The 12,849-nt window shown below is 42.2% G+C and overlaps 1 protein-coding gene across 5 annotated transcripts in view; it reads left to right on the top strand.

Moving 5' to 3' along the window:
- Positions 1–11,614: 11,614 nt before the first annotated feature.
- The window catches only part of LOC110521686 (capping protein, Arp2/3 and myosin-I linker protein 3), a 51,589-nt gene continuing 50,354 nt past the window's right edge, over positions 11,615–12,849 (top strand). For 2 of the 5 annotated variants that reach the window (XM_021599448.3, XM_021599447.3), the window contains exon 1: positions 11,615–11,988. In XM_021599448.3, the coding sequence (XP_021455123.1) occupies positions 11,856–11,988 (133 nt within the window). In that variant the 5' untranslated portion in view covers positions 11,615–11,855. The remainder of the gene's footprint in view (positions 11,989–12,849) is intronic. The other 3 variants (XM_090231858.1, XM_090231857.1, XR_002473179.3) reach the window with 2 other exon arrangements.

The following is a 12,849-nucleotide window of genomic DNA, read 5'->3' as shown; positions in this document are numbered from 1 at the left end:
GGCTCTATGTACTACTGTGTGCCTCCCATAGTCTGTTTTGGACTTTGGGACTGTGAAGAGACCTCTTGTGGCATGTCTTGTGGGATATGCATGGGTGTCTGAGCTGTGTGCCAGTAGTTTAGACAGACAGCTCAGTGCATTCAACATGTCAATACCTCTCATAAATAAAAGTAGTAATGAAGTCAATCTCTCCTCCACTTTCAGCCAGTAGAGATTGACATGCATATTATTAATATTAGCTCTCTGTGTACATCCAAGGGCCAGCCGTACTGCCCTGTTCTGAGACAATTGCAATTTTCCTAAATCCTTTTTTTGTGGCACCTGACCACACAACTGAACAGTAGTCAAGGTGCGACAAAACTAGGGCCTGTAGGACCTGCTTTTTTGATAATGTTGTTAAGAAGGCACAGCATTGCTTTATTATAGACAGACTTCTCCCCATCTTAGCTACTACTGCATCATTATATTTTGACTATGACAGTTTACAATCTAGGGTTACTCAAAGCAGTTTAGTCATCTCAACTTGCTCAATTTCCACATTATTTACTACAAGATTTAGTGTTTTAGGGTTTAGTGAGTGTTTTGTTACAAATACAATGCTTTTAGTTTTAGAAATATTTGGTGCTAACTTATTCCTTGCCACCCACTCTGAAACTAACTGCAGCTCTTTGTTGAGTGTTGCAGTCATTTCAGTCACGATAGTAGCTGATATGTATAGTGTTGAGTCATCCGCATACATAGACACTCTGGCTTTACTCAAAGTCAGTGGCATGTTGTTAGTAAAAATTGAAAAAAGCAAGGGGCCTAAACATCTACCCTGGGTAATTCCTGATTCTAACTGGATTATATTTGAGAAGCTTCCATTAAAGAACACCCTCTGTGTTCTGTTAGACAAGTAACTCGTTAACTCTTTATCCACATTATAGCAGGGGATTTTCCAGCAGCAGACTATGATCGATAATGTTAAAAGTCAAACAAGACAGCCCACACAATCATTTTATCATCAATTTCTCTCAGCCAATCATCAGTAATTTGTGTAAGTGCTGTGCTTGTTGAGTGTCCTTCCCTGTAAGCATGCTGAAATTCTGTTGTCAATTTGTTTACTGTGACATAGCATTGTATCTGGTAAAACACATTTTTTTTCCAGAAGTTTACTAAGGGTTGGTAACAGGCTGATTGGTCAGCTATTTGAGCCAGTAAAGGGGGCTTTACTATTCTTGGGTAGCAAAACTACTTTAGCTTCCCTCCAGGCCTGAGGGAACACGCTCTAGTAGGCTTAAATTGAAGATGTGGCAAATAAATTTGGCAATATCGTCTGCTATTATCCTCAGTAATTTTCCAACCAGATTGTCAGACCCTGGTGGCTTGTCATTGTTGATAGACAACTATTTTTTCACCTCTTCCCCACTGACTTTATAGAATTCAAAAGTACAATTCTTGTCTTTCATAATTTGGTCCGATATAGTTGGATGTGTAGTGTCAGCGTTTGTTGCTGGCATGTCATCCCTAAGTTTGCTTATCTTGCCAATGAAAAAGGCATTAAAGTAGTTTACAATATCAGTGGGCCTTGTGATGAATGAGCCATCTGATTCAATTACAATTACATTCCCCAAAATGTAATTTAAGGTGCTCCAAAGCTTTTTGCGATCATTCTTTGTATAATTTATCTTTGTTTCATAGTGCAGTTTCTTTTTCTTTTTCTTCAGTTTAGTCACATGATTTCTTAATTTGCAGTACATTTGCCAATTAGTTGGGCTGCCAGACTTAATTGCCATACCTTTTGCCTCATCCCTCTCAACCATACAATTTTTCAATCCCTCATCAATTCAAGGGGATTTAACAGTTTTTACAGTCATTTTCTTAATGGGTACGTCCTTATTAGTAACTGGAATAAGTAGTTTCATAAATGCGTCAAGTGCAGTGTCTGGTTGCTCCTCATTACACACCACAGACCAGCAAATATTATTTACATCATCAACATCATACAAAACGTATTGTATGACCTCTTATAGACAATATTAGGCCAAGCCTTTGGAACTTTGGTTATATGGCTATTATATTGTGATCCTACATCCTATGGATTTAGATACTGCTTTAAAGCAAATATCTGCAGCATTAGTAAAGATGTGATCAAGAACATGTTGATGATTTCATTCCTATGCTGTTGTAACTACCCTGGTATGTTGACTGACAACCACTGGTTACAGTTTGACGTTTTCTCCTGAGTGGGCAGCTTGATGATATCCAGTCAATATTTAAATCACCCAGAAAATATACCTCTCTGTTTATATCACATACATTATCAAGCATTTTAAATATATTATCCAGATACTGACTGTTAGCACATGGTGGTCTATAGCAGCTTCCCACAATAATGGGCTTTAGGTGAGGCAGATGAACCTGTAGCCATATCATTTCCGGTCACAACTTGCAGACTTGTTTACGTGTTGCTGTGCGTTTTGTTGCCAACCTATTTTGCTACCTGACAACTTTATGGTTTTGACTTTTTTCTTTTTTTTTCCTCAACTTTTTCACTCCGGACGCTTTATCTGGACATGGTTTGTCAGGACCTCCGACAGCTGAAGCTAAGTAGTAACATTAACATGATGCCTTCTAATTGCAGTCGCTGTACTCATAATATACAGGAGAACGATCGCCTTATGGCGAGGATAGCTGTGCTACAAGCCCAGCTTCAGATGCAATCGTTAGGCAAGGGTAATTTCAGTGTAGGAAAGGATGAAACAGCGTCTGTGCCACCAGTAAGTACAGATAGTAGTATAAATCCCCTGGCACAGTCCCCGCAGCCGGACAACTTTCTCACGGTTTCTGGAAGGAAATGCTGTAGGAATGCTCAACCGGTGTCGCTCATTCAGCCGACAGAAACTTTCAACCGGTTTTCCCCGTTAAGCAGCGAGTCGGAGTCAGAGGCCGAGCCTTCTCTTGTCTCTACTCCTCCCGTTACGGGGTCTGAGACGCCGAAGCTTCCCACCATTAGCTCTGACAAATTGAAAACTCTAGTCATTGGCGACTCCATTACCCTCACTATTAGACTTAGAACGAATCATCCAGCGATCATACACTGTTTACCAGGGGGCAGGGCTACCGACGTTAAGGCTAATCTGAAGATGGTGCTGGCTAAAGCTAAAACTGAAGAGTGTAGAGAGTATAGAGATATTGTTATCCACGTCGGCACCAACGATGTTAGGATGAAACACCAAGCGCAACATAGCTTCTGCGTGTGAATCAGCTAGAAAGATGTGTCGGCATCGAGTAATTGTCTCTGGCCCCCTCCCAGTTAGGGGGAGTGATGAGCTCTACAGCAGAGTCTCACAACTCAATCGCTGGTTGAAAACTGTTTTCTGCCCCTCCCAAAAGATAGAATTTGTAGATAATTGGCCCTCTTTCTGGGACTCACCCACAAACAGGACCAAGCCTGACCTGCTGAGGAGTGACGGACTCCATCCTAGCTGGAGGGGTGCTCTCATCTTATCTACCAACATAGACAGGGCTCTAACTCCTCTAGCTCCACACTGAAATAGGGTGCAGGCCAGGCAGCAGGCTGTTAGCCAGCCTGCCAGCATAGTGGAGTCTGCCACTAGCACAGTCAGTGTAGTCAGCTCAGCTATCACCATTGAGACCGTGTCTGTGCCTCGACCTAGGTTGAATTGGTCTACACGGACAAGTTCTGGCCTGGTTTAGATCTTATCTGTCGGAAAGATATCAGTTTGTCTCTGTGAATGGTTTGTCCTCTGACAAATCAACTGTAAATTTCGGTGTTCCTCAAGGTTCCGTTTTAGGACCACTATTGTTTTCACTATATATTTTACCTCTTGGGGATGTCATTCGAAAACATAATGTTAACTTTCACTGCTATGTGGATGACACACAGCTGTACATTTCAATGAAACATGGTGAAGCCCCAAAATTGCCCTCGCTTGAAGCATGTGTTTCAGACATAAGGAAGTGGATGGCTGCAAACTTTCTACTTTTAAACTCGGACAAAACAGAGATGCTTGTTCTAGGTCCCAAGAAACAAAGAGATCTTCTGTTGAATCTGACAATTAATCTTAATGGTTGTACAGTCGTCTCAAATAAAACTGTGAAGGACCTCGGCGTTACTCTGGACCCTGATCTCTCTTTTGAAGAACATATCAATACCATTTCAAGGACAGCTTTTTTCCATCTACGTAACATTGCAAAAATCAGAAACTTTCTGCCCAAAAATGATGCAGAAAAATTAATCCATGCTTTTGTCACTTCTAGGTTAGACTACTGCAATGCTCTACTTTTCGGCTACCCGGATAAAGCACTAAATAAACTTCAGTTAGTGCTAAATACGGCTGCTAGAATCCTGACTAGAACCAACATTTTTTATCATATTACTCCAGTGCTAGCCTCCCTACACTGGCTTCCTGTCAAAGCAAGGGTTGATTTCAAGGTTTTACTGCTAACCTACAAAGCATTACATGGGCTTGCTCCTACCTATCTCTCTGATTTGGTCCTGCCGGACATACCTACACGTACGCTACGGTCACAAGACGCAGGCCTCCTAATTGTCCCTAGAATTTATAAGCAAACAGCTGGAGGCAGGGCTTTCTCCTATAGAGCTCCATTTTTATGGAACGGTCTGCCTACCCATGTCAGAGACGCAAACTCGGTCTCAACCTTTAAGTCTTTACTGAAGACTCATCTCTTCAGTGGGTCATATGATTGAGTGTAGTCTGGCCCAGGAGTGGGAAGGTGAACGGAAAGTCTCTGGAGCAACGAACCGCCCTTGCTGTCTCTGCCTGGCCGGTTCCCCTCTTTCCACTGGGATTCCCTGCCTCTAACCCTATTACAGGGGCTGAGTCACTGGCTTACTGGGGCTCTCTCATACCGTCCCTGGGAGGGGTGCGTCACCTGAGTGGGTTGAGTCACTGATGTGATCATCCTGTTTGGGTTGGTGCCTCCCCCTTGGGTTGTGCCGTGGCGGAGATCTTTGTGGGCTATACTCAGCCTTGTCTCAGGATGGTAAGTTGGTGGTTGAAGATATCCCTCTAGTGGTGTGGGGGCTGTGCTTTGGCAAAGTGGGTGGGGTTATATCCTTCCTGTTTGGCCCTGTCCGGGGGTGTCCTCGGATGGGGCCACAGTGTCTCCTGACCCCTCCTGTCTCAGCCTCCAGTATTTATGCTGCAGTAGTTTATGTGTCGGGGGGCTAGGGTCAGTTTGTTATATCTGGAGTACTTCTCCTGTTCTATTCTGTGTCCTGTATGAATTTAAGTGTGCTCTCTCTAATTCTCTCTTTCTCTCTTTCTTTCTCTCTCTCGGAGGACCTGAGCCCTAGGACCATGCCTCAGGACTACCTGGCATGATGACTCCTTGCTGTCCCCAGTCCACCTGGACGTGCTGCTGCTCCAGTTTCAACTGTTCTGCCTTATTATTATTGGACCATGCTGGTCATTTATGAACATTTGAACATCTTGGCCATGTTCTGTTATAATCTCCACCCGGCACAGCCAGAAGAGGACTGGCCACCCCACATAGCCTGGTTCCTCTCTAGGTTTCTTCCTAGGTTTTGGCCTTTCTAGGGAGTTTTTCCTAGCCACCGTGCTTCTACACCTGCATTGCTTGCTGTTTTGGGCTTTAGGCTGGGTTTCTGTACAGCACTTTGAGATATCAGCTGATGTATGAAGGGCTATATAAATACATTTGATTTGGTTTGATTTGATGATTACTTCAACAGTATTTAACATTAGATCATCTCTAAGCTTTACAGGAATGTGTTTCTGAATATAGACCGCAACACCGCCTCCGCTGGCATTTCTGTCTTTTCGGGAGATGTTATAACCATGTCTTGCTACCACTGTATCATCAAAGGTATATCTAAGTGAGTTTCAGAAATAGTCACAAGTAGATGACTTTCATGGACCTTATTTATTGACTTCATGGACCTTGTTTATTAGGCTACATACAGTATGTTAATATGAGCTATTTTTAGCACTTTTCTGGGTTGCTTGATTGCTTTTAATGCTTTACTGGGAAGCTTATCAGAGGTAGACTTACTCATGTTATTTACATTGGAGCTGATAATGCAGGGAAAGCTGCATAAAGTGGTATTCCTACTATTGCACACCGCCTCAGTGCTAACAGTGTAACTCTGGGTTATAGGCTCATGATTACTGCTTACAATAGCTGTAGGATAAACAAATGTATTTGGTGAATTTAGGGGTACATAAATTAAATTACTTACATTGCGTTTGCCAATGCCCCTAAGATCATGTACATTTGATGCAGCATTATGACGACTCATTGTCACAATGGTAGGGATTAACTGAGTTGGTCTTGGATCAGAGGCAGTTGCAGAGGCAGTTGCAGTGCGTCCTGTGTGGCGGATATGTTGGATTTATCGAATGCATGCATCAAACTGTATGCGTAGACGGTTTGACAGAAATGGTAGCAGAAGGGGAATGTTGAATTTTTGTTGCACACATATCTAGATGATGCTGCATACCATTTTGCGCAATAACACTGTCGGTGTGATCGAAGCATAATCTACAACATAAACTCAGCAAAAAAAGAAACGTCCCTTTTTCAGGACCCTGTCTTTCAAAGATAATTTGTAAAAATCCAAATAGCTTCACAGATCTTCAGTGCAAAGGGCTTGAACACTGTTTCCCATGTTTGTTCAATGAACCATAAACAATTCATGAACATGCACCCGTGGAATGGTCGTTAAGACACTAACAGCTTACAGACGGTAGGCAATTAAGGTCATAGTTATAAAAACTTAGGACACTAAAGAGGCCTTTCTACTGACTGAAAAACACCAAAAGAAAGATGCCCAGGGTCCCTGCTCATCTGTATGAACGTGCCTTAAGCATGCTGCAAGGAGGCATGAGGACTGCAGATGTGGCAAGGGCAATAAATTGCAATGTCCGTACTGTGAGACGCCTAAGACAGCGCTACAGAGAGACAGGACGGACAGCTGATCGTCCTCGCAGTGGCAGACCAAGTGTAACAACCCGTGCACAGGATCGGCACATCCAAACAACACACCTGCTGGACAGGTACAGGATGGCTACAACAACTGCCCGAGTTACACCAGGAACGCACAGTTACACTTACCAGATGATCATTTGAAACTGAAGTTATTTTTGGAAGTTATTCTTGAAAAGGGAGAAGCTAACAAATTAGCAACAACATTCTCTTTGATAACACCTGCTGCAGCTGCAGCTAACTAACTGTCAACTAAAGCTAGCTAACTAGACCGTGGGAAAACTACTGCTCGCTATTGCTGTTGGCCTTCAAGAAGGTAGAAGTTTCCATACCTTATTGTAAAAACAGTCCCACCCATTAAGTCAAAATGTGATTGGTTGATTCCATTGTCCCTCCAAAATCTTGCCCTAATTAAGTTGAATGGCAGATGCCATTATCTAGCTTCTGATCGCCAATGGCTGACTTAGCTAGCTAGATCTTTCTCCTAAGAGACAAGCAATGAAAAATCTCTTCAGTGTTAACCCGTTCCTTTCCAACCAAAACTGAAGAGATTAAATCAGAAAACCTAGGCAAATAATAATATCATTATCATTATTATTATTATATTATTATAATCATTATTTTATAAATCCTTAGCCCTTCTCTGAAAGTGTAGAAGGTCCAGTGTTCACCACTGTGTTTGTGTTAGTAATAATTTGAAGAGTGGCTCTATTTTCCCTCAGCATGTATTTTTTCACCATTCTGAATGTCTAAAGAATCCATTTGTTGTTCTGAAAAATAATCACAGAAATACTGGCAATTTTGAACTGTTATTATGGTGGTGATTTGACAAAATTACAGTACAATCATGGTCTTGAAATGGACTTGCATTTTTCTGGTCTTAGTTTTGACTCGGTCTCGGCACTCCTCCAGTTAGGAAGTCAAGGACCCAGTGGATAGGGATGCAGTCTGGGCCGGCAGCCTTGGGAGGGTCAACACATTTGAATGACTTACACACGTCCTCCATGGAGACCGTAAGTACGTAGCCCTTGTTGTCCTCAGGGGCTCTCCTTGTCCACTCAAAGTCGTCATTGTGCTCGAAGCGTGAGAATAAAAGTGTTTTGCCTGTCCGGTAGGGTGGCGTTGGTGTCCACGACGTGGCTGGCTTTCTTTTTGTAATCCGTGATCATTAGGAGCCCCTGCCACATACCTCGTGTCCCACCCGCTGAATTGCTCCTCCACTTTATCCCTATATTTGTTTTTCGCCATCTTGAGCGATCTTCAGAGGTCGTATTTGTACTGTTTAACCATACTATTGTCCCCGGTCCCCTTGCCGTGTTTATAAGCAGCATCTCTCTCCTTTAGCTTCCCTGCAAGGCTGCCATTGTATAGGATGAGCAATGACTAGAATACAGTATATGCATACACTATCGTTCAAAAGTTTGGGGTCACTTAGAAATTCCCTTGTTTTTGAAAGTAAAGTTCATTTTTGTCCATTAATATAGCATCAAATTGATCTGAACTACATCGTAGACATTGTTAATGTTGTAAATAACTATTGTAGCTGGAAGATTTTTTATGAAATATCTTCGTAGGCGTACAGAGGCCCATTATCAGAAACCATCACACCTGTGTTCCAATGGCATGTTGTGTTAGCTAATCCAAGTTTATCATTTTAAAAGGCTAATTGATCATTAGGAAACCCTTTTGCAATTATGTTAGCACATCTGAAAACTTTTGTTTTGATAAAAGAAGCAATAAAACTGGCCTTCTTTAGACAAATTCAGTATCTGTAGCATCAGCATTTGTGGGTTCGATTACAGGCTCAAAATGTCCAGAAACAAATAACTTTCTTCTGAAACTCGTCAGTCTATTCTTGTTCTTGTTAAGAAGTTAAGGCTATTCCATATGAGAAATTGCCAATAAACTGAAGATCTCGTACAATGCTGTGTACTACTCCCTTCACAGAACAGCGCAAACTGTCTCTAACCAGAATAGAAAGAGAAGTGGGAGGCCCCGGTGCACAACTGAGCAAGAGGACAAGTACATTAGAGTGTCTAGTTTGAGAAACAGACCCCTCACAAGTCCTCAACTGGCAGTTTTGTTAAATAGTACCTGCAAAACACCAGTCTCAAAGTCAACAGCGAAGAGGCGACTCCGTGATGCTGGCCTTCTTCGATTAGCTGACACAACATGCCATTGGAACACAGGAGTGAAGGTTGCAGACAATGGGCCTCTGTACACCTATGTAGATATTCCATTTGAAAAAAATCTGCCATTTCCAGATACAATAGTCATTTACAAAATTAACAATGTCTACACTGTTTTCTGATCAATTTGATGTTATTTTAATGGACAAAAAATGTGCTTTTCTTTCAAAAACAAGGACATTTCTAAGTGACCCCAAACTTTTGAAAGGTAGTGTATAAAGTGGATTAAACAGTATGTAAACCTTGTTAAAGTGACCAGTGTACAATGTCTCTATACTGTACATGGGGCAGCAGAACCTAAGATACAGGGTGGAGTACCGGGTGTTAGCCGGTTAGTAACAGTGATTCAGGTTCAGGGCAGGGTACCGGGCAGTGGCCGGCTAGTGATGTTTGTTCAACAGTCTGATGGCCTGGAGATAGAAGCTGTTTTTCAGTCTCAGTCCCGGTTTTGATACACCTGTACTGTCTCCGTCTGCTAGATGGTAGCAGGGTGAACAGGGCGTGGCTCAGATGGCTGAGATCCTTGATGATCTTCTTGGCCTTCGTATGACACTGGGGGCTGTGGATGTCCTGGAGGGCAGACAATGTGACCCCGGTGATGCTTTGGGCTGGCTGCACCACCCTCTGAAGAGCCATGTGGTTGCGGCACTGGAGAGAGAAGCTCTCCAGCCATTTCTGATCCTTTCCTTCACAGCAACTCCACTCAACCACCAGTCATGGTCATGGAGTTTAGGGCATAAATAATACAGGAGTAGATAGTGTATATAGATGCACTGGGGCTTTAGTGGGCAGATAGTCTAGATTAAACACTGCACTCAAATCCACCAATCTGAACATGCTCTCTTTAGAGCAACATTTTACCCCGTTCTTCTCACATTACATAAAGATAACATTTGAGAGCCCCAGTGTCAACTAAATAGGCTACAATAAACATATTCAAACAACAAAACAATCAAACAAAACTATAATTTAAATCATTCAAAATGATTAAAAAGTCTAAAACAAAATGATGAGTTACTGCAATTAGGTCCTCATTTCAAATTAAGCCAGGGTTATAGCATCATGCACATTATATGATTATATTTGGCCATTGAGATTTATATGATCTAATTATAATTATAATCATTCGATGAGGGAATGAAAATGTTGAGGAACTCACTCAGAATGACAGTGAAGGAGAGGAAATTAATTATATCTATCCGGAGTGGCATTACTGTGGTGCACAATTAAAAACCGAACAAATCTCTCCTTCTCCCTCAATCTCTCTGTCTGTCGTTCTCTCTATCTGTTGTGTCAATTTGTAGCATATATTGATGGATGTAAAGATTGTTAGCTATACCGACAAGGCCTGTAATTGCTAACAGGATCAATATCATACTGTGTGCCTATAGCTGCCCCGTATACAGACTCCTACAGTCCAATTGACTCACTGGGGTAAGGCTGAAAACAGAAAAGTAGTGAGATGTTTGTATGACACACTTTGACCTCTAAGATTAAACACCTGCTAACAAAATGTAATATATTTTGAATGTATATTTGTATGTTTGTTTGTCTCCTGATCTTGACAAAACAACTTTTGTTATGTAATAATCATGAGAAAATGATAGATGCACTGGAGCTTCCACTAAGGAAGTCCAGAGGACATATGAATGAAACAATTATTCACACTTTATGATCACAAGTTGTTTTGAGTTGTTTTTGTTGAGATCAAAATATCATTTTCTCATGATTATTACATAACAAAAGTTGCTTTGTCAAGACCATGAGATAAACAAACATACAAATTTAAATTCAAATATATTACATTTTGTTAGCAGGTGTTTAATCTTCGATGTCAAAGTGTGTCATACAAACATTCAAACACACAAACATATTGCGTTTTGTTAGGTTGAGTTTAACATCAGATATCAAAGTGTGTCTTTAAAAGTGACAATGGGTCATGTCAGATAGATTTTGGGGGACATTTAATCCATGTTCTGGGGCCAGGACTAAAATAGCTAAAGATGAATACTACTAACATCCACTACCGTTGTGCAAAACACTTAACCCCTAAACTGTTCCAGGGGCGCTCCACTGCGGCTGACCCTCTGCCGCGCCCACCATTTTGGTGTGTGTGGTGTGTGTGTGTGTGTGGTCCCTTAATGTCTATGCTATGGTGTGGTCCCGCCGTCCCAGAGGTGTTGGAATAACATACGGGAAGCACTCTTTTCACCCCTCTTCGATCCCGAAATGACTTGTTCTAGCAGGTTAGGATAATTGATGTAGCAGGTTAAGAGACTGAGGTCAAGGTTAGGAAAGGGTTAGGGTTAGCAAACATGTGTTCCTAACCTGCTACGAAAATCCATTTGTATCTAAGTGGCTTGAAAATAGTGTCCCCATCACATACAGCAACCTCTGATTTGGAAGCCATATATAACCACTATAGTGTTCAACCGTAGCATAATTGTGTTGAAACGTGTTACCGCTATTTCTATCAGTAGCGTCACTATCCTCCTGATCATCTATTGATCAGTATTAGTTTCACAGTTCCAACAATTTCTGATACCACCAAATCCTCTTGCCCAATGTATCTCCTATTCTTTCAATTGTCTCTTTCCAACTCTCCTCCTCCCTTCCACCGCTGCGCGCTCTCTCACGTTGGCACATTAAACTATACTCTGAGAGCGGGTTTAGCAGCAGTCAGATGGTGGAATGCTTCGGAGAGAAGCAATCCGTTCGGTCCATCATTGCGAAAGGAAAAGGGGCGGTGATAGAGGAAGAAGAGACATGGCATCTAAAGACATAACTGCCTCTTGTTTCGTCAGTGTGAGCAGGGATATTACAGGTAGGGAAATATCAACATTATTCCTATTCCCATTATCTCGATCATCATCATCATCTGTAACGCGTACGGATTCTGGCTTTTCCCAGTCTGCGACTGAACAGGCGCATTGGGGGTTTATAAGCAACACCTCGTTCATGTATGCTAGTGCCACCAAGCTTTGTGTGTCATTCTTTATATGTCATCATCTAGGCTAAACGTGCTTTGCATTATTTGAGCATTTAAAGTTCGAAAATTATGTAAAGCAAAGACACCCTGCTTGCACAGGATTTACGATAAAAGCACAGCAGGCATGCAGATCATGTAAAATCCCCAGGCCTGGGCCATAGGAAAAGGGGCGTTGTGAAAATCATCGTGTGCATCACGCGTGGGTTTACTCGCTCATGGTGTGATCTGCATTCAGAATGTCATGCCAGGTTGTAAGAATAGGAATTGCTACCCTCTCAGCGTGTTGGCAGTGAGCATGGTCTTTCTTTGTCTGCTGTGTGTATGTGTGTGTGTGTGTGACAGAGAGAGAGAGAGAGAGAGAGAGAGAGAGAGAGAGTGTGTGAGTGAGTGAGTGATTGTGAAGAAAGATAGCGAGGGGGAGCAGCATGCATTTTCTTGCCAACAATTTGCATGTATTCTTCACTTCCCTTTATTGAACAAGCCAGACATGGACCTTGTATACTATACTTCTCATTAGTAGAATTCTCAGATGATGAGGCTGCCATTGAGTTGACACAAGCTTACGTCTCAAAAACTCACACCATCAGACCACACACAGGCTCACGCACACTCACACCTACATCACACACAGCTGGCACACACACTTAGGCCTACCTAGCTACACACACACACTCTCTCACCCTCTAACCAACACCA

This window comes from Oncorhynchus mykiss, chromosome 4 (genome assembly GCF_057628025.1).
Source record: "Oncorhynchus mykiss isolate SJ-2025 chromosome 4, ASM5762802v1, whole genome shotgun sequence".
NCBI classification, from domain to species: Eukaryota; Metazoa; Chordata; class Actinopteri; order Salmoniformes; family Salmonidae; genus Oncorhynchus; species Oncorhynchus mykiss.
Note: the sequence above shows the minus strand (reverse complement) of the source record. Positions and strands in the feature narration are given on the sequence as shown.